The following is a 20,947-nucleotide window of genomic DNA, read 5'->3' on the forward strand; positions in this document are numbered from 1 at the left end:
AACACAGTAACCATCAGGTCTTGTACTGAAACAGGGTAGAGGATGTGGTCTTCAGACTGGCACAGTAAACCATCAGAGTGTAAAACACAGTGGGAAAGGATCAGGCTTCCAGACTGAAACACAGTAACCACAGAGTCTTCCTACTGAAACACAGTGGGAACCATCAGGTCTTCCTACTGAAACAGAGTAACCAGGGTCAGGATGTCTTCAGACTGAAACACAGTAAACTACAGAGTGAAACAGGGTAACCATCAGGTCTTCCTACTGAAACACAGATAACCACAGGTCTTCCTACTGAAACACAGTAACCATCAGGTCTTCCTACTGAAACACAGTAACCATCAGGTCTTCCTACTGAAACACAGTAAACCATCAGGTCTTCCTACTGAAACACAGTAAACCATCAGGTCTTCCTACTGAAACACAGTAAACCATCAGGTCTTCCTACTGAAACACAGTAACCATCAGGTCTTCCTACTGAAACACAGTAAACCATCAGGTCTTCCTACTGAAACACAGTAAACCATGGTCTTCAGACTGAAACACAGTAAACCTACTGAAACAGGGTAAACCACCAGTTATTCCTACTGAAACACAGTAAACCTACTGAAACACAGTGGGGAAACCATCAGGTCTTCCTACTGAAACACAGTAAACCATCAGGTCTTCCTACTGAAACACAGTAAACTACTGAAACACAGTAAACCATCAGGTCTTCCTACTGAAACACAGTAAACTACAGAGTGAAACACAGTAAACCATCAGTTCTTCCTACTGAAACACAGTAAACCATCAGGTCTTCCTACTGAAACACAGTAAACCTACTGAAACACAGTAACCATCAGGTCTTCCTACTGAAACACAGTAACCATCAGGTCTTCCTACTGAAACACAGTAACCATCAGGTCTTCCTACTGAAACACAGTAACCATCAGGTCTTCCTACTGAAACACAGTAAACCATCAGGTCTTCCTACTGAAACACAGTAAACCATCAGGTCTTCCTACTGAAACACAGTAACCATCAGGTCTTCCTACTGAAACACAGTAACCATCAGGTCTTCCTACTGAAACACAGTAACCATCAGGTCTTCCTACTGAAACACAGTAAACCTACTGAAACACAGTAACCATCAGGTCTTCCTACTGAAACACAGTAACCATCAGGTCTTCCTACTGAAACACAGTAACCATCAGGTCTTCCTACTGAAACACAGTAACCATCAGGTCTTCCTACTGAAACACAGTAAACCATCAGGTCTTCCTACTGAAACACAGTAAACCATCAGGTCTTCCTACTGAAACACAGTAACCATCAGGTCTTCCTACTGAAACACAGTAAACCATCAGGTCTTCCTACTGAAACACAGTAAACCATCAGGTCTTCCTACTGAAACACAGTAAACCATCAGTTCTTCCTACTGAAACATAGTAAACCTACTGAAACACAGTAAACCATCAGGTCTTCCTACTGAAACACAGTAAACCATCAGGTCTTCCTACTGAAACACAGTAAACCATCAGGTCTTCCTACTGAAACACAGTAAACCATCAGGTCTTCCTACTGAAACACAGTAACCATCAGGTCTTCCTACTGAAACACAGTAACCCATCAGGTCTTCCTACTGAAACACAGTAAACCTTCCTACTACCTCCTCACTTGAAAAGAGATGCAGGCAGCTATCACCCTAGCATCCCTCATCAGGATCTGTATCTAAGGAGCAATTGGGGACAGCCAGTCAGAATGTAAACTGTTCTCAAACACACACACACACACCAGAGGAGGACGGGCTCATTGGAATGGCTGGAAGGAATTGAATGTGGTTTCCATATGTGTTTGATACCTTTTCATTTATGCCACACACAGTCCTTCTGTTCTTTGTCAATTTCATTTGAGGATATTTGTGCCATTTATTGATATTAGTTGCCTTCCAGAAAATGTAACCTATCTTTATGAAGTTCTCTTACTTTAACAGTCCTTGTTTTGGGTTTTAATTGTTTTTGCTCACTTCTGAGATGTGTGATTTAGTTTCCCTCTTTACTTGCTGTAGTTTGTTTTCATACAAGGGAAATAAAGCTATGTGCTCTCCCACAGACTGAATCAACCGACATTGGGCTATCTTCATACCAGAGAGTTAACGCTCACAAACCATGACTTTATTTATAAGAGTACTGTACCTGGGTCTCACCTGTAGAATGAGAGTGTACTCTACCTGGGTCTCACCTGTAGAATGAGAGTGTACTCTACCTGGGTCTCACCTGTAGAATGAGAGTGTACTGTACCTGGGTCTCACCTGTAGAATGAGAGTACTGTACCTGGGTCTCACCTGTAGAATGAGAGTGTACTGTACCTGGGTCTCACCTGTAGAATGAGAGTACTGTACCTGGGTCTCACCTGTAGAATGAGAGTACTGTACCTGGGTCTCACCTGTAGATTGAGAGTACTGTACCTGGGTCTCACCTGTAGAATGAGAGTACTGTACCTGGGTCTCACCTGTAGAATGAGAGTACTGTACCTGGGTCTCACCTGTAGAATGAGAGTACTGTACCTGGGTCTCACCTGTAGAATAAGAGTACTGTACCTGGGCCTCACCTGTAGAATGAGAGTACTGTACCTGGGTCTCACCTGTAGAATGAGAGTACTGTACCTGGGTCTCACCTGTAGAATAAGAGTACTGTACCTGGGCCTCACCTGTAGAATGAGAGTACTGTACCTGGGTCTCACCTGTAGAATGAGAGTACTGTACCTGGGTCTCACCTGTAGAATGAGAGTACTGTACCTGGGTCTCACCTGTAGAATGAGAGTGTACTCTACCTGGGTCTCACCTGTAGAATGAGAGTGGACTCTACCTGGGTCTCACCTGTAGAATGAGAGTACTGTAACTGATGAGGCATTCAGAATGAGTGTCTGTATGTAAATGTCTGTGTGTGTTGTTTTCTCTTACCAAATGAGACCCTGTATGTTTCACAGTGTTTCTGTCCCAGCAGAGCGATGTTGTGGGAGCACTTTGTCAGCGACCCAGCGTATTGACTAGCATCCAGGCTGAGGAGCTGGGAATCAGCCAATAGGAAGGTGAGGCATCCAGCTACAGCTCTGAGCTTCTGGAAGGAAGGGTCGTAGAACCTCCACCAACTCAAAGGTCTCATACACACTGTGATACACTGGGTAGCTGCTGTACCGCGCTGTCTTCTACAAAGTAGAATTACACACACAGAGGTTTGAAAAAACATGAACGTTTATTTCTACATCAAATGCCCAATAATGGCCCCCTATACTGGTGGTGGACTGTTGTGTTCTATCAACAGGACATCAGCAATGTTCTCCTGTCTCCAGGTTCCCCGTCCGCCCCCAGAACAATGTCTCTCCCACCCTGTTCTTGGTGTGTCTGGCCCTGCCTGTTGTGATGCCGATTCGGGATTAAATACACCTCAAAGTCCCAGCCTGAACCCAGTTATCTGGTCCTACAGAGGGAGACATAAGTCACTCTGGACAAAAGTGTCTGCTAAATAACTTAAACGTAAATAAAATCAATCATTCAGTCAATAAAAGTGCATATGTGATCAGAGTGATCATAAGTATATGGTGGTTGGTGATGGGTCTGACTTGGATGTATCGCAGTCATCTGTCCACTTGTTCTGCTTGTGCCAACTCTCCTACAGAGACACGTCCTCCTCTCCCTCCTCTGGACTGGACACAGAGAGAGATGGAGAGCGGAACAAACTAATGTTTTCTGTACTTGGCATGCATCTGCAGGTGTGAGGTCGTGTATTGTCGTTTGAGACTTTCTATGACCACTCTGAGCCTGTAGGTGGCAGCAATACCCATGTGATGTCCAGTGTGACCACAGCTCCATTCAATCTATTTAGACAAAGTGTATTGGTGTTAGTCTGGCACTACATTGGTCTGTACCCTGTGAAAGTAACCACATCTTCTCTTTTACCTCTAATCTTTTAAATGGACTTCACGATTATATCATGAAATTCGTGAAAACATGGTGAAATATAAAATTACATTTGTGTTTGTGGATGAATTTACTTCTGCCAGATGCCTTTTATTGTGTTTCAGTGCTGAAAACCATTGCGTTACGTTTTTCCCAATTGAATACCATTGAAAAAGTCTAGAAAAGTCCCTGGAAAACAAGGCGTCACACAGTGTAATCCTGAAATGGACAGTTGATAGACAGTTGATTCAAATTGACCTGTTTGGTGATGTCATACATCAAGGGGTGGAGAGGGGGGGTGCAGTTTATCCTCAATGTGTACATACCTGCAGCACACACACACACATTTTCCAGCAGTCCAAAGTCTGTGTCACAACTGGCAAATACAATGGTCCAAATACACAAACAGACAGAAAGTACTTCACTTGTTTTTTCTGCCAGAGAAAACACATTCTGGGCCAAATGCATTGAACCTCTGAAATACAGTATACACCACGTCTCAATGACAAACATAATATGAGGAAACATGATTGATAGAACATTCTGGAACTCCTCCAGACTGCTACAATATGGGAACAGTCACCCTTAGAGTTTTGCATGCAAATTAGTATCTACTGTTGTCTGTTTTTATGATGCAGCTATAGTCATGAAGACTCATCTCAGTACATAGTGGTGTGTGTGTGTGTGTGTGTGTGTTTAAATGCATGTGTGTGTTAATCTGATCTCCCCACACACACACCTTTGCTGAGCAGTTTCTCAACGCTCCTCACACTCTCGTGCACCCCGTTACCGGGTCGACCCCCAAACACCCAAGCATTATGAATCAAGTGTTGTGGTATTTCAAATGAAACAGTGATGATAGATGTTGGTGTTGAGTTTATATATATATATATATATATATATATATATATATATATATATATATATATATATATATATATATGAGAGAGAGAGAGTAAGTCCCCATCCCTATCCAAGATGGCGTAGCAGTCGAACGTCGTGTCGTGTCCCTTGTATATATCGTTTTTAAAATATTTTTAAAATTTTTAAACATATTTTTCTTAGCATATCTTTTAAAACATTTTGTTAAACCTTTGTTAAACCTCAACTTCTAAATACTCTCCTGCAACCCGCCTCACCCAATGTAGCTATTTTCTTCTAAAGTACTTATATCTACTTTGGATCCGAAACCCTCAACTGAAGCTAGCCAGCTAACTACCAGCTAGCTACCAGCTATCAGTCAGCAAACCATTGCTAGCGGTCTTCAGTTTACCGGTCATCAGCTAACCTTTAGCTCGGAAAGCTCTCGCCAGTTCGAACAACGCGACTCTAACCAGAGCATAACAAACCTATTATTTTTTTATCCCCAGATTCCCACTGGATTCCCACCGCAAACGGAACATTTTCAGCTGGATTCTTCACAACTAGCTATCTAGCTAACCGCAACCCCGGATGATTACTCCTGGCTAGCGTTTCCACACACTTAGCTTGAAGCTAGCCCAGCCAGAGCTCCTGTGCTACCACCGAAGCATACTCCTGGGCTACAATATCCGGACCCTCGACCAGTCTATCGATGTCACCGCATGAAGAGGAATAAACAGACTCACCCCATCGCGACGTCCTTGCTTGCTAATTCGGACTGCGAGCTGGTTTAGCCCCGGTCCGCTAACTGCTACCTTGTTTAGCCCTGGCCTACTAACTGTTAGCTTGTTAGCACAGGCCTGCTCACCGTCTGAATCGCCGCGTCCCAAACACTCACTGGACCCATATTTACTTTCCCATTTCGATTTTTAATTTGTTTATACCTTCCGGTAACCTGCCTCACCCAATGTGATACGGAATCGCCATTAGTTTTAAGTTTTAGAACACACTCAAGAACCTCCAGAAGCTAACCAGCTAACTAGCTACAAGCTATTTAGTCATTGTTAGCCACTGCTAACTGTTTTTTTAACCTGGATAACACTCGCCAGTCCAGCTTCCCTGCCCCATCCACCGCTGCCCCCTGGACACTGATCACTTGGCTACATAGCTCAACTTGATGCGTGCTAGATGCGTGCTAGACTGTCCATTAATCACGGTGCTCCATTCTGCTTGTTTATGTTTTATCTGTCGGCCCCAGCCGCACTCAGGCTCTGTGTGTAGTTAATCCGACCCCCTGTCTAGCCTACGCCATTTTACCTGCTGTTGTTGTGCTAGCTGATTAGCTGTTGTTGTCTCACCTACTGTTTTAGCTACTGTTTTAGCTAGCTCTCCCAATTCAACACCTGTGATAACTGTATGTCTCTCTCAAATGTCAATATGCCTTGTATACTGTTGTTCAGGTTAGTTATCATTGTTTTAGTTTACAATGGAGCCCCTAGATCCACTCTTCATACCCCTGATACCTCCTTTGTCCCACCTCCCACACATGCGGTGACCTCACCCATTACAACCAGCATGTCCAGAGATACAACCTCTCATCATCACCCAGTGCCTGGGCTTACCTCCGCTGTACCCGCACCCCACCATACCCCTGTCTGCGCATTATGCCCTGAATATATTCTACCATGCCCAGAAATCTGCTCCTTTCATTCTCTGTCCCCAACGCTCTAGGCGACCAGTTTTGATAGCCTTTAGCCGCACCCTCATACTACTCCTCCTCTGTTCCGCGGGTGATGTGGAGGTAAACCCAGGCCCTGCATGTCCCCAGGCACCCTCATTTGTTGACTTCTGTGATCGAAAAAGCCTTGGTTTCATGCATGTCAACATCAGAAGCCTCCTCCCTAAGTGTATTTTACTCACTGCTTTAGCACACTCTGCTAACCCTGATGTCCTTGCCGTGTCTGAATCCTGGCTCAGGAAGGCCAGCAAAAATTCTGAGATTTCCATACCCAACTATAACATCTTCCGTCAAGATAGAACTGCCAAAGGGGGAGGAGTTGCAGTCTACTGCAGAGATAGCCTGCAAAGTAATGTCATAATTTCCAGGTCCATACCCAAACAGTTCGAACTACTAATCTTGAAAATTCCTCTCTCCAGAAATAAGTCTCTCACTGTTGCCGCCTGCTACCGACCCCCCTCAGCACCCAGCTATGCCCTGGACACCATTTGTGAATTGATTGCCCCCCATCTAGCTTCAGAGTTTGTTCTGTTAGGTGACCTAAACTGGGATATGCTTAACACCCCGGCAGTCCTACAATCTAAGCTAGATGCCCTCAATCTCACACAAATCATCAAGGAACCCACCAGGTACAACCCTAAATCTGTAAACAAGGGCACCCTCATAGACGTCATCCTGACCAACTGGCCCTCCAAATACAGCTCCGCTGTCTTCAACCAGGATCTCAGCGATCACTGCCTCATTGCCTGTATCCGCTACGGAGCCGCAGTCAAACGACCACCCCTCATCACTGTCAAACGCTCCCTAAAACACTTCTGTGAGCAGGCCTTTCTAATCGACCTGGCCCGGGTATCCTGGAAGGACATTGACCTCATCCCGTCAGTTGACGGATGCCTGGTCATTCTTTAAAAGTAACTTCCTCACCATTTTAGATAAGCATGCTCCGTTCAAAAAATGCAGAACTAAGAACAGATATAGCCCATGGTTCACTCCAGACCTGACTGCCCTCGACCAGCACAAAAACATCCTGTGGCGGACTGCAATAGCATCGAACAGTCCCCGGGATATGCAACTGTTCAGGGAAGTCAGGAACCAATACACGCAGTCAGTCAGGAAAGCTAAGGCCAGCTTCTTCAGGCAGAAGTTTGCATCCTGTAGCTCCAACTCCAAAAAGTTCTGGGACACTGTGAAGTCCATGGAGAACAAGAGCACCTCCTCCCAGCTGCCCACTGCACTGAGGCTAGGTAACACGGTCACCACCAATAAATCCATGATTATCGAAAACTTCAACAAGCATTTCTCAATGGCTGGCCATGCCTTCCGCCTGGCTACTCCAACCTCGGCCAACAGCTCCGCCCCCCCGCAGCTACTCGCCCAAGCCTCTCCAGGTTCTCCTTTACCCAAATCCAGGTAGCAGATGTTCTGAAAGAGCTGCAAAACCTGGACCCGTACAAATCAGCTGGGCTTGACAATCTGGACCCTCTATTTCTGAAACTATCCGCCGCCATTGTCGCAACCCCTATTACCAGCCTGTTCAACCTCTCTTTCATATCGTCTGAGATCCCCAAGGACTGGAAAGCTGCCGCAGTCATCCCCCTCTTCAAAGGGGGAGACACCCTGGACCCAAACTGTTACAGACCTATATCCATCCTGCCCTGCCTATCTAAGGTCTTCGAAAGCCAAGTCAACAAACAGGTCACTGATCATCTCGAATCCCACCGTACCTTCTCCGCTGTGCAATCTGGTTTCCGAGCCGGTCACGGGTGCACCTCAGCCACGCTCAAGGTACTAAACGATATCATAACCGCCATCGATAAAAGACAGTACTGTGCAGCCGTCTTCATCGACCTTGCAAGGCTTTCGACTCGGTCAATCACCATATTCTTATCGGCAGACTCAGTAGCCTCGGTTTTTCAAATGACTGCCTTGCCTGGTTCACCAATTACTTTGCAGAGAGTTCAGTGTGTCAAATCGGAGGGCATGCTGTCCGGTCCTCTGGAAGTCTCTATGGGGGTGCCACAGGGTTCAATCCTCGGGCCGACTCTTTTTTCTGTATATATCAATGATGTTGCTCTTGCTGCGGGCGATTCCCTGATCCACCTCTACGCAGACGACACCATTCTATATACTTCCGGCCCGTCATTGGACACTGTGCTATCTAAGCTCCAAACGAGCTTCAATGCCATAAAACACTCCTTCCGTGGCCTCCAACTGCTCTTAAACGCTAGTAAAACCAAATGCATGCTTTTCAACCGTTCGTTGCCTGCACCCGCACGCCTGACCAGCATCACCACCCTGGATGGTTCCAACCTTGAATATGTGGACATCTATAAGTACCTAGGTGTCTGGCTAGACTGTAAACTCTCCTTCCAGACTCATATCAAACATCTCCAATCGAAAATCAAATCAAGCGTCGGCTTTCTATTCCGCAACAAAGCCTCCTTCACTCACGCCGTCAAACTTACCCTAGTAAAACTGACTATCCTACCGATCCTCGACGATGTCATCTACAAAATTGCTTCCAACACTCTACTCAGCAAACTGGATGCAGTTTATCACTGTGCCATCCGTTTTGTCACTAAAGCACCTTATACCACCCACCACTGCGACCTGTACGCTCTAGTCGGCTGGCCCTCGCTACATATTCGTCGCCAGACCCACTGGCTCCAGGTCATCTTCAAGTCCATGCTTGGTAAAGCTCCGCCTTAGTTCACTGGTCACGATGGCAACACCCATCCATAGCACGCGCTCCAGCAGGTGTATCTCACTGATCATCCCTAAAGCCAACACCTCATTTGGCTGCCTTTCGTTACAGTTCTCTGCTGCCTGTGACTGGAATGAATTGCAAATTTTTTTTTAAAAAATTGCTGAAGTTGGAGACTTTTATCTCCCTCACCAACTTCAAACATCTGCCATCTGAGCAGCTAACCGATCGCTGCAGCTGTACATAGTCTATTGGTAAATAGCCCACCCATTTTCACCTACCTCATCCCCATACTGTTTTTATTTATTTACTTTTCTGCTCTTTTGCACACCAATATCTCTACCTGTACATGACCATCTCATCATTTCACTCCAGTGTTAATCTGCAAAATTGTAATTATTCGCCTACCTCCTCATGCCTTTTGCACACAATGTATATAGACTCCACTTTTTTTTCTCTTCCTATTGTGTTATTGACTTGTTGTTTACTCCATGTGTAACTGTTGTCTGCTCACACTGCTATGCTTTATCTTGGCCAGGTCGCAGTTGCAAATGAGAACTCGTTCTCAACTAGCCTACCTGGTTAAATAAAGGTGAAATAAAAAATAAATAAAAATAAAGTGTGAAGAAATGCATGTGTGTACCTGTAAGTGTATTCTGGAGGAGAGAATGTTATAGTCCCCCTTTATCACAGAAACATCCATCTTTATGAGAACACACACCATTAGCAGGGTATCCTATGTACAGTATCTGAAGTCCTGGAACTTGTTCAGTTCATGTCTCAGGTTGTTGAATCTTATGTTCATACAAATATTTGCACATGTTAAGTTGTTCAAAATAAATGCAGTTGACAGTGAGAGGATATTTCTTTTTTTGCTGAGTTTAGAAGTTATGCGCACACACATTGATCAATCTTAAGCAGTCAGTATAGAAAAGTAAAAGTCAGCACCACTGAAAATATTTCTAAAAAGATTCTTTATTTTCTTTCAAATAAGCAGACAATCTGAACATGCATGATGTGATCTTATTGGAAAACGGACATTTCTAATGAAAGGCAATCACTTCTGAAGTGAGAAAAAAAGGTACCAACATTGAATCATACTGCATCCCTTCCAACAGCATGAGCCAGTCCCTTTCAACATTCCCAGGAGACTCCAATTTACAGCATCAGCAGAGATAGGAGAGGACAGTACAGAGATGACTAGCAACAAGGAATATATTTAAGATCACAGGACAGTCTCCCCTGAGATTACAGATAAAGAGCAGAGGTTCTCTGCCCTCCTATCAATCACCAGACTAACTACTAATAAAACTACAAATCCCAGTTACAGGGAATTATAGCAGGTTCCCTTTTGGCATCATTCACAAAAATGCATCTGACTGGCAAGGATCAGACTGTCCAGTGAGCCTGGGGAACACTTTTACAGTTACCGATTATTTCTGACAACGTCCCAGCCATTTCAAACTTCACAACTACAAAATATTACCCTTATATGCCATTGCAGACTTCAGGCTAGGTTCCAGTTGGGAAAACTAAAGATGAACCCTTTCCCTCCTACCCCCATAGACCCTCTACAGTTTAGGGATGGGCTTGGCTGCCACAGCGATGCTCTCAATGGCACACTCGTCAGACCCCCGTCTGACCCTGAAGAAGCCCTCCTCGCCCCACTTTGTCCCCCAGCTGTTCTTCACCACCCAGAACTTCTGACCCGTGACGTGACATTGGCCGTAGCCCACCAGCAGCACCGCGTGGTTGGTCAGCTCAAACGGGTTGTAGGGGTCATGGAGGCCTGTGTGGTGGTAGATACCCTCCTTGTAGTGCATGAAGTCAGGATACACCTGGACGAGAACAGTGTGAGGAAGACACCTGGCCATTTTGACTTAGAAAAACTAATACTGGCCATTATTCATATAGAGCTAGCCAATGCTCAAACCAACGTGTGTGTGTGTGTGTGTCCTTCTGTAGCTCAGTTGGTAGAGCATGGCGCTTGTAACGCCAGGGTTGTGGGTTCGATTCCCGGGACCACCCATACGTAGAATGTATGCACACATGACTGTAAGTCGCTTTGGATAAAAGCGTCTGCTAAATGGCATATATACCTCAAAGGCCACCCCCATGGGTCCGTTCTTGACCAGTTCCAGCATCATGGCAGACTCGCTGCAGCCTCCGTAGAACCCTCCGACGTAGCTGTAGTCCGAAGTGTAGTGGCGGAGACAGCCATCGGGAACGTCACACGGGGAATCTGTCCCAGCGTACGGATAACACGACTCTTCCACGATCCCAAAGTCCTGGACGTACTTCCCAATGAGGTAGGGGAAACCACCGTCACAACCTGAGAGGGAGGAGAGGGAGAAGTAAGAGGGCTTAGATATGGGAGAAATACACAAACACCATTATGCAGAGTGTGTTCGCTCATTACCTTGGGAGTACTGGGAGCAGGACACGACCTGCTGTGGGCTGAAGATGGGAGTCTCGGTGTTGTTGGTTTGGAGCCGGACACGAGCCTCCAACATTCCCATTAAGGCAAAGGAATAGCAGCTACCACACGAAGCTGGAGCCCACAGAGTACCAATCAAACACTGCACTGTCACAACCAATCAAAAACCTCACTGTAATATCAGCCACCACTAAGAACCAGACACCCTGTCAAGCAGTCCGTGGATCATTTTTAACCTGCAACTAGAGTTCTGTGGGAATTAATCCTAAAAGCCCATTTATGCTGGAGATGAAAATGTGGCCAGAGGCTTCACATGGAGGGTGACGCAATCACTACACATGAGCATGTTGTCTGTGGGGTTGAGACGGGAACGTTGGCCACTATAATCCAGGAGGAACCATTGATTTAGCAGTTCTCTAACTAGGACAGGCAGTGGTACAGTATGTCCTGTAGAGGACATTCCAAGGCCTCAGACACAGCAGAAAGGCTGAACATTAAACACATGGGTTGTGAGAGGAGACATTTTGCCAAGAGTCACGATAGACAAGTGTAGGCATTTGACCCAGCGTGCGTTACCCTGGTTGCGGACAGGACTGAGGTAGTTGACTCCGTTGACATCTCTCCAGTCCCAGCGCTCAGGGAGGCCGGCCGCCATCTTGGCTAGCGTTGATGTCACAGGGGCGGGGCCAACACGTCTGGGGAGGAGCATAGACTCATACAATAAGGGTACACCATGGACATGTTTCGCAATGACTCCAAAATGAGTGTTCCTATTGAACACCTTTAGGTACTACCTCCGTTTTAGAGTCCTGTTTCATACCTACTGACCACCACCAAGGTGATCTCTTCCCCACGGTCTCCTGAGGTGATCACTAGTCCCCCCCCCCACACTATGGATTGGTGTCACCGTAATGACTGTACTTAGTTAAACATATTTCTGACACCAAACCATTCCTTTAAAACCCATGAGGGGGGAGTGAACGAGTGGAGAGAAATACAACTCAGCTGGGGGTTGAGAGAGAAAGAAACCTCAGGCATTTGTAAGCCCTTGTACAGAGTGCCTCTTACTATCCGTCATACCAGAGCAGTCTAGACGAGTTGGGGCCAGAGACCATGTCCCATTATCCTAAAACAGAACCCTCTAGCCTTGGACTCATCTGCCATGACTATTCTCTCCAGGGGCACAACTGTCACTGTGGACCTGTCCCTCCCACATTATGAAATTGCTTTTGTCACCCCCAGTTTGATCGTTGGAATGTGATGCAAAGTGAGGCGAAGGTGTGCATTAGGACCATGCGGACGCCGCCGAGCAGTCAGGTGGGCTGTGTGGAGTGTTTGACAGGATAAAATATAATAAATGCCCCCCCACTTAAACTAAAGTTAAGTCCCTGATTGTCCCCCTTTTCTTTCAGAAGTAACAAATCTCACAGCTGACAGACTCATCCTGCTTCTGCCTTGTGTGAAGTTTGCCAAAATGAGTTTCATAATAATTGAATTCCTGTTTCAAAACATAGAGTCACAAGTGAGTGACTGTACCTGGGGATGTGTGAAGCTGCTCCCCAGCTCTGTGCATTAGCTGCTGCAGAGTGTAGGTCTCATGTTCGCTGTAGGCCATGGCTTTCCAGGAGCTCTGGGCCACGTTGATGGAGTCAATGAAGTCCAGGTTGTGTTTGTAGGACCTCTGGAGGAACCTGGGGGAGGGGAAGGAGGAGTAAACAGACCGACACCAACCTGGGGGAGGAGCAAACAGACCGACACCAACCTGGGGGAGGAGCAAACAGACCGACACCAACCTGGGGGAGGAGCAAACAGACCGACACCAACCTGGGGGAGGAGCAAACAGACCGACACCAACCTGGGGGAGGAGCAAACAGACCTACACCAACCTGGGGGAGGAGCAAACAGACCGACACCAACCTGGGGGAGGAGCAAACAGACCGACACCAACCTGGGGGAGGAGCAAACAGACCGACACCAACCTGGGGGAGGAGCAAACAGACCGACACCAACCTGGGGGAGGAGCAAACAGACCGACACCAACCTGGGGGAGGAGCAAACAGACCGACACCAACCTGGGGGAGGAGCAAACAGACCGACACCAACCTGGGGGGAGGAGCAAACCTGGGGGAGACCAGACACCAACCTGGGGAGGAGCAAACAGACCGACACCAACCTGGGGGAGGAGCAAACAGACCGACACCAACCTGGGGGAGGAGCAAACAGACCGACACCAACCTGGGGAGGAGCAAACAGACCGACACCAACCTGGGGAGGAGCAGAAACACCTGGGGGAGCAAACAGACACCAACCTGGGGAGGAGCAAACAGACCGACACCAACCTGGGGAGGAGCAAACAGACCGACACCAACCTGGGGGAGGAGCAAACAGACCGACACCAACCTGGGGGAGGAGCAAACAGACCGACACCAACCTGGGGAGGAGCAAACAGACCGACACCAACCTGGGGGAGGAGCAAACAGACCGACACCAACCTGGGGAGGAGCAAACAGACCGACACCAACCTGGGGAGGAGCAAACAGACCGACACCAACCTGGGGGAGGAGCAAACAGACCGACACCAACCTGGGGGAGGAGCAAACAGACCGACACCAACCTGGGGGAGGAGCAAACAGACCGACACCAACCTGGGGAGGAGCAAACAGACCGACACCAACCTGGGGGAGGAGCAAACAGACCGACACCAACCTGGGGGAGGAGCAAACAGACCGACACCAACCTGGGGGAGGAGCAAACAGACCGACACCAACCTGGGGGAGGAGCAAACAGACCGACACCAACCTGGGGGAGGAGCAAACAGACCTACACCAACCTGGGGGAGGAGCAAACAGACCTACACCAACCTGGGGGAGGAGCAAACAGACCGACACCAACCTGGGGGAGGAGCAAACAGACCGACACCAACCTGGGGGAGGAGCAAACAGACCGACACCAACCTGGGGGAGGAGCAAACAGACCGACACCAACCTGGGGGAGGAGCAAACAGACCTACACCAACCTGGGGGAGGAGCAAACAGACCTACACCAACCTGGGGGAGGAGCAAACAGACCTACACCAACCTGGGGGAGGAGCAAACAGACCTACACCAACCTGGGGGAGGAGCAAACAGACCTACACCAACCTGGGGGAGGAGCAAACAGACCTACACCAACCTGGGGGAGGAGCAAACAGACCTACACCAACCTGGGGGAGGAGCAAACAGACCTACACCAACCTGGGGGAGGAGCAAACAGACCTACACCAACCTGGGGGAGGAGCAAACAGACCTACACCAACCTGGGGGAGGAGCAAACAGACCTACACCAACCTGGGGGAGGAGCAAACAGACCTACACCAACGTAAAAACTGATTCTACCTCTGCATTGCTTGCTGTTTGGAGTTTAAGGCTGGGTTTCTGTATAGCACTTTGTGACATCGGCTGATGTAAAAATCAGGCTTTATAAATATACATTTGAATGACTTGATTGACATATACCCCACAGGAGAGGAGTAAACAGACCTACACAGCCTGAAGGAAGGAAACAGAATGAACAAATGCAGGAGCACTAGAACAGCCAGAGGGAGAGAGCACTGCCCAGACCAGAACACATGAATCACACAACACACGAGCAGTGACTGACAGCCAACGTAAGAGAGTCTAAACTAAGCAGACTGCTTGTTTTTCAATATGAGCAATGCTCACACTAAAATGGGACCATGGATGAAAATAGCCTTCTAGCCAATTATAGGACTTTAATGGGAAAACATAGGTGATTATTGGAGAGCATTATTACTGGGCACAGAGTGTCAAGCCTGCTATTAAACCCTGAGGCTACTCACAGGTCATTGGGATGGTAGCGGTGTGTGTCTACGGAGCGAGGGGGTGTTGGGACAACCCTCTTGGCAGTGAAGCAGGCCCAGTTGTTTCCCAGAGAATCATGGACCCAGCCTGGCAGAGTCTGGTCACAGTAGCTGGTCACCTCAGAGCCCTGCTCAGAGTACTGGAACAGAGAGGAGAAAATCAGTCTGTACGAGGCGTCCCTGTGTGTTGTGTAGAAAGAGGACGATCACATATTGAATCTTTATGGCCCGAGTTAAAGATTCAAAAACACAAGAGCTACAAGTCAGTGATGTTTTATGCAAGTGGATGTGGCAGTTACCCTGATAACCTCCTCATGCCTTTTGCACACATTGTATATAGACTCCCCTGGTTAAATAAAGGTGGGGAAAAACACTTTCAATATGAGAGAGTGAGCAGACAGTGTGGCGTTATGAACAGCAGCCATGAGTAACTAACACTGGGCTTTTCCAGTGAAGCATGTGGTGTGTCACTGTGCTGAAACAAGTCCAGACAGTTTCAATAAGGAAGTACAAGGGACGTGCAGCCGTCAGCTAAACCATGTAGGAGGGACAACACTGAACATTTCCCCTGATAGTCACAAGGAAGTCACGTGACAAAGCCAAACGAAATACAACCCCGAATGAAAAAGTATCAACACAACACTGAAAGTATCTTTGAAACACAAGCCTGAATATATCAATGTTACAACTGAGATGTAAAAGTCAGATTAGTGATTGAACCACCAACCCTGCAATAACAGGAAAGGTGACCAGCCATGTGTCTGAAATGTAATGTACAAGGCTACACGGTAGGAGGACTTCCATCACAGCAATGACAGTTCCTCTCAACCAGTGGTTTATGGGCTTTAGGTGAGAGCTGATGCAGCCCTTTGATAATCAGTGCCCACTGTCACAGCACACCTCTCCAGGGAGCTGCTATAGAAACATCTGTGCAGCATGTCAACGTCCCATCAACAATCCTGTAGCAGATAGAATATGGTGGAACAAGGATGTGGTATTTTCTGTAGCCTACAGGCTGGAGATTAAATGGAATTCCTGATCCACCAAAAGGGTTCCAGACCTCTTGACAGAGATCGTAGTATGCTACTGTTACAGACTAAAGTGGAACCCTGAATGAAACAAGTGAGAGCTTAAACCTGCCTTGAAGAAGCCAAACCACTTGTAGTCGTTGAGGACAACCTCAAAGCCCTGATTGTAGATGAGGGTGAAGAATCCCGTGTTCCCCAGGTCGTCCACCGCCACAGACAGCTTCTCCAGGCGCACCGTTATCGACTTATCAATGGTGTCTTTTTAAAAACAGAGACATTTTGGTAATTACTTCTCAATTAAACTTTGGGCTTCTTCTGTATTGCAAAGTAAGACGGGGTAGACATTGTAACATTGGGCAGAGGTGAACGTTGTAATAATGACACAATGCTCGATACAAAAGCTAAATCAATAGCCTACAAACTAAGGCAATAGACTACCGGGTCAAGTTAACACTTGAACCAATTAAAAGTTTGTTACATAGCCTCCTTGATTGCTTAAAGCGTGAGGTCGTTCCGTATTTCCAGCTCTTACCCATCATGGAGCAGTTGATGCCTTTGTCTTGTCCCCCCTTCGATACTTGGAACACCCAGGAGCCCAACAGGTCTTCATATGTGCAGTTGGCCGGGGTATCAGCCTGGGAGCCCTCCACCCAGAGCAGGAACACACACAACAACACACCGCTCACCTTCATCGCGTCACACCACGCTCCTGTTTACAGATATTTGAGTCTACGTTACGTATAAGCACAACTAGAAAAATGTAGACTATATTTCTCCGTACTTCGATGCACCTGGGAGACGGGTTTGTGTAATGTCCTCTGTGCTTCTGTACAATCAGAAAGACCTTTCCCCTCGGTCATATGACCCACCAGCTGCTCACGTGAGACGCTGCGTCTTGCTGCAGTGATTTTCTCGCTGAGTCTTGCTGACGGTGCTTAATGGAATTGATATAACGGTGCGCCTGGAGAAGCTGTCTGGGAATTGTTGGATCCGAGGGTGAACAGTTTATGTCTCAGTTGTTGAATCTGGTTATGTTCATACAAATATGTGCACATATTAAGTTTGCTGAAAATGAACGCAGTTGACAGTGAGAGGACTTTTATTGTTTTGCTGAGTTTCTAAGGATTAAGGCTAGGGTTAAGTTTAGGGTTCAAAATAAATTTCATCTGTCACATACAACAGGTGTAGACCTTTCAGTGAAATGCTTACTTACGAGCCCCTAACCAACAATGCAGTTAAATAAAGAATATGAGTAAGTATAAGAAATAAAAGTAACAAGTAATTAAAGAGCAGCAGTAAAATAACAATAGTGAGACTATATACAGGGGGGTACTGATACAGAGTCAATGTGCAGGGACACCGGTTAGTTGAGGTAATATGTACATGTAGGTAGAATTATTAAAGTGGCTATGCATACATGATAACAACAGAGTAGCAGTGGTGTAAAAGGGGGGGATTGCAAATAGTCTGGGTAGCCATTTTATTAAATATTCAGGAGTCTTATGGCTTGGGGGTAGAAGCTGTTTAAAAGCCTCTTGTACCTAGACTTGGCGCTCTGGTACCGCTTGCCGTGCGGTAGCAGAGAGATCAGTCTGACTAGGGTGGCTGGAGTCTTGACTATTTTTTGGGTCTTCCTCTGACAATACCTGGTGTAGAGGTCCTGGATGGCAGTTAGCTTGGCCCCAGCGATGTACTGGGCTGTACGCTCTCTACCCTCTGTAGTGCCTTGAGGTCTGAGGCCGAGCAGTTGCCATACAAGGCAGTGATGCAACCAGTCAGGTTGCTCTCGATGGTGCAGCTGTAGAACCCTTTGAGCAGTGTCAGATTTAGATATTGGCGACATGGGCAGGCACCCAGGAGGCGGCACGGGGCGCCCACACAAAAAAATTAGGGAATGGAGACATTTGCTCGATCGGTTTTCTATCGCTCATTTGCACATCACGTCAATGATATCTGGGTCAATTAACCTTGTGGGTGCCCTGATTCTAGTTTGTGAGCTAGGCAGGCCACTGCCTGGGAAGGTCTCCCACTCAGAAGTATGAGATGGGGAGGGGGGCAGGGGGTAGTTTGACCTCAGGTCTCCCCACTGGAAGCCCGAGGAAGGGGGAGTCTATCAAATGGCTCACCTTTAACTTTGTACAGTACTAATGCATTTAGCAAAATCAGTCACACTATGAAATGGTACCAAATAAACCACAAATCATTCATAAACTGTGTATATATTCATAGTTTCACAGGCTTATTGTTGCATTTTTTTCCTGGTTTGTTTTGAAATGGTTAAGAATAATATAAAACCAGTCTGCACACCACCAAGGTGAATTGGTTTAGTCTTGACTCTTGGCTGACAGTGTTGGGGGATGGGTAATGTATTGATGCTTGAGTGCCAAATCAACACACATTTGTTTCAGGAGGGGACTGAGCACGCACCCCTGAGGGGCAACTGTGTTGATGATCAGCGTGGCGGATGTGTTGTTACCCTACCATTAATTGGAGTGGGTCTAGGGTTTCTGGGATGATGTTGATGTGAGCCATGACCAGCCTTTCAAAGCATTTCATGGCTACCGACGTGTGCGCTACTGTTCGGTAGTCATTAAGGCAGGTTACCTTAGAATTCTTGCGCACAGGGACTATGTTGGTCTGCTTAAAACATGTTGGTATTACAGACTCGGACAAGGAGAGGTTGAAAATCTCAGTGAAGACACTTGCCAGTTGGTCACAGTACACGTCCTAGTAATCGGTCTGGCCCTGCGGCCTTGTGAATGTTGACCTGTTTAAAGGTCTTACTCACATCGGCTGCGGAGAGCGTGATCACACAGTCTTCCGGAACAGCAGGTGCTCTCATGCAAGTTTCATAGCTATTTGCCTCGAAGCGAGCATAGAAGTAGTTTAGCTCGTCTGGTAGGCTCGTGTCACTGGGCAGGAATCCCGGAACATATTCCAGTCCCTGCTAGCAAAACAGTGCTGTATCTTAGCATCTGCTTCATCTGACCACTTTTTTATTGACCGAGTCACTGGTGCTTCCTGATTACATTTTTGTTTGTGAGCAGGAATCAGGAAGATAGAATTATGGTCAGATTTGTGAAATGGAGGGCGAGGGAGAGCTTTGTATGCGTCTCTCTGTGTGTGGAGTAAAGGTGGTCCAGAGTTTTTTCCCCCTCTGGTTGCACATTTAACATGCTGATATAAATTTTGTAAGACGGATTTATGTTTCCCTGCATTAAAGTCCCCGGCTACTAGTTGCGCCGCCTCTGGGTGAGCGTTTTCCTGTTTGCTTATGGCGGAATACAGATAATTCAATACTGTCTTAGTGCCAGCATCAGTCTGTGGTGGTATGAGATACTCAAGCAAAACCTTGAGACGTCCTGAGATATCGTGCACCAGCTGTTATTTACAATAATACATAGTCCACCGCCCCTTGTCTTACCAGACGCCACTGTTCTATCCAGCCGGTACAGCGTATAACCAGCCAGCTGTATGTTGATAATGTCGTCGTTCAGCCACGACTCCGTGAAGCATAAGATATTAGTCTTGAATGTCCAGTTGGTAGTTTAATCTTCCACGTATGTCATCGATTTTATTTTCCAAAGATTGCACGTTTGCTAGCAGAATGGAAGGAAGTGGGGGTTTATTCGATCGCCTACGAATTCTCAGAAGGCAGCGCGCTGTGGCCCCTTTTTCACCTCCTCTTGTCACAAACCGGCTCAAAGCCCGTAACAAAGGGAGACAACGCGGAGATAAGGAGTAGCAAAATATGTATTTATTAACTAAAGCAACTAAGTATAATATACAATGGTGTGTGTAATCAGTAATCAGTAGTGTAAGTGAGTGTTTTGCATGAATGTGATAATGCAGGGTGATGAAAGGTGCCAAAGCAAACAAACAAAAAGGCCACCAAGAACCACAACACAATCTACAAAAGGTGTCTGCATGGAGAGCGTCTCTTCCATGAATGTGGAAGAGGTCTATTTATCCTGGGAGACACCTGGCCCAGGTGTTTCCCATGTAGCTGACGACCCTCCAAACTCCGCCCAACGGCATCCTAATAAGGAAACAAGAACAAAGAGAGAATACGGCAGACAGAGTGGGAGGGTCTTCACACTCTTCATGCAAATGAAAGCAGTATATCATTCACTTCGGGCTCGCTAAAGAAAAAAAGGATTCTGCCAGTCCGTGGTGAGTAATTACAGTTCTGATGCCCAGAAGTTATTTTCGATCCTAAGAGACGGTAGCAGCAACATTATGGACAAAATAAGTAAAAAACTAAGTTACAAACAACACAAACAAACAAACAAAAAAACACAATTGGTTAGGACGTAAAACGTAAAACGTTAGCCTTGTTCTCCAGCGCCATCTTGTCCAGAGTATTGGTTAGTATAAGGA

At 46.8% G+C, this 20,947-nt stretch overlaps 2 protein-coding genes across 2 annotated transcripts in view; one reads left to right on the forward strand and one right to left on the reverse strand.

The window, feature by feature from the left end:
• Nucleotides 1–2,108, forward strand: part of chordc1a (cysteine and histidine-rich domain (CHORD) containing 1a) — a 41,691-nt gene extending 39,583 nt beyond the window's left edge. The window contains exon 21 of the mRNA XM_052503329.1: nt 1,350–2,108. The gene's annotated coding sequence lies outside the window, so the exon portion shown is untranslated. The remainder of the gene's footprint in view (nt 1–1,349) is intronic.
• Nucleotides 2,109–10,200: 8,092 nt separating this feature from the next.
• LOC118382223 (dipeptidyl peptidase 1) lies at nt 10,201–17,451 on the reverse strand. The gene is given in 14 exon segments (XM_052503637.1): nt 10,201–11,081; nt 11,343–11,575; nt 11,663–11,794; nt 12,257–12,375; nt 13,217–13,241; nt 13,244–13,473; nt 13,567–13,783; nt 14,050–14,111; nt 14,233–14,325; nt 14,356–14,479; nt 14,542–14,603; nt 15,519–15,679; nt 16,680–16,825; nt 17,100–17,451. Coding segments are annotated over 14 exon segments (2,031 nt in total). The 5' UTR covers nt 17,260–17,451; the 3' UTR covers nt 10,201–10,814.
• Nucleotides 17,452–20,947: the final 3,496 nt, after the last annotated feature.

The sequence above is a fragment of the Oncorhynchus keta genome, chromosome 1 (assembly GCF_023373465.1).
Source record: "Oncorhynchus keta strain PuntledgeMale-10-30-2019 chromosome 1, Oket_V2, whole genome shotgun sequence".
In the NCBI taxonomy this organism is placed as follows: Eukaryota; Metazoa; Chordata; class Actinopteri; order Salmoniformes; family Salmonidae; genus Oncorhynchus; species Oncorhynchus keta.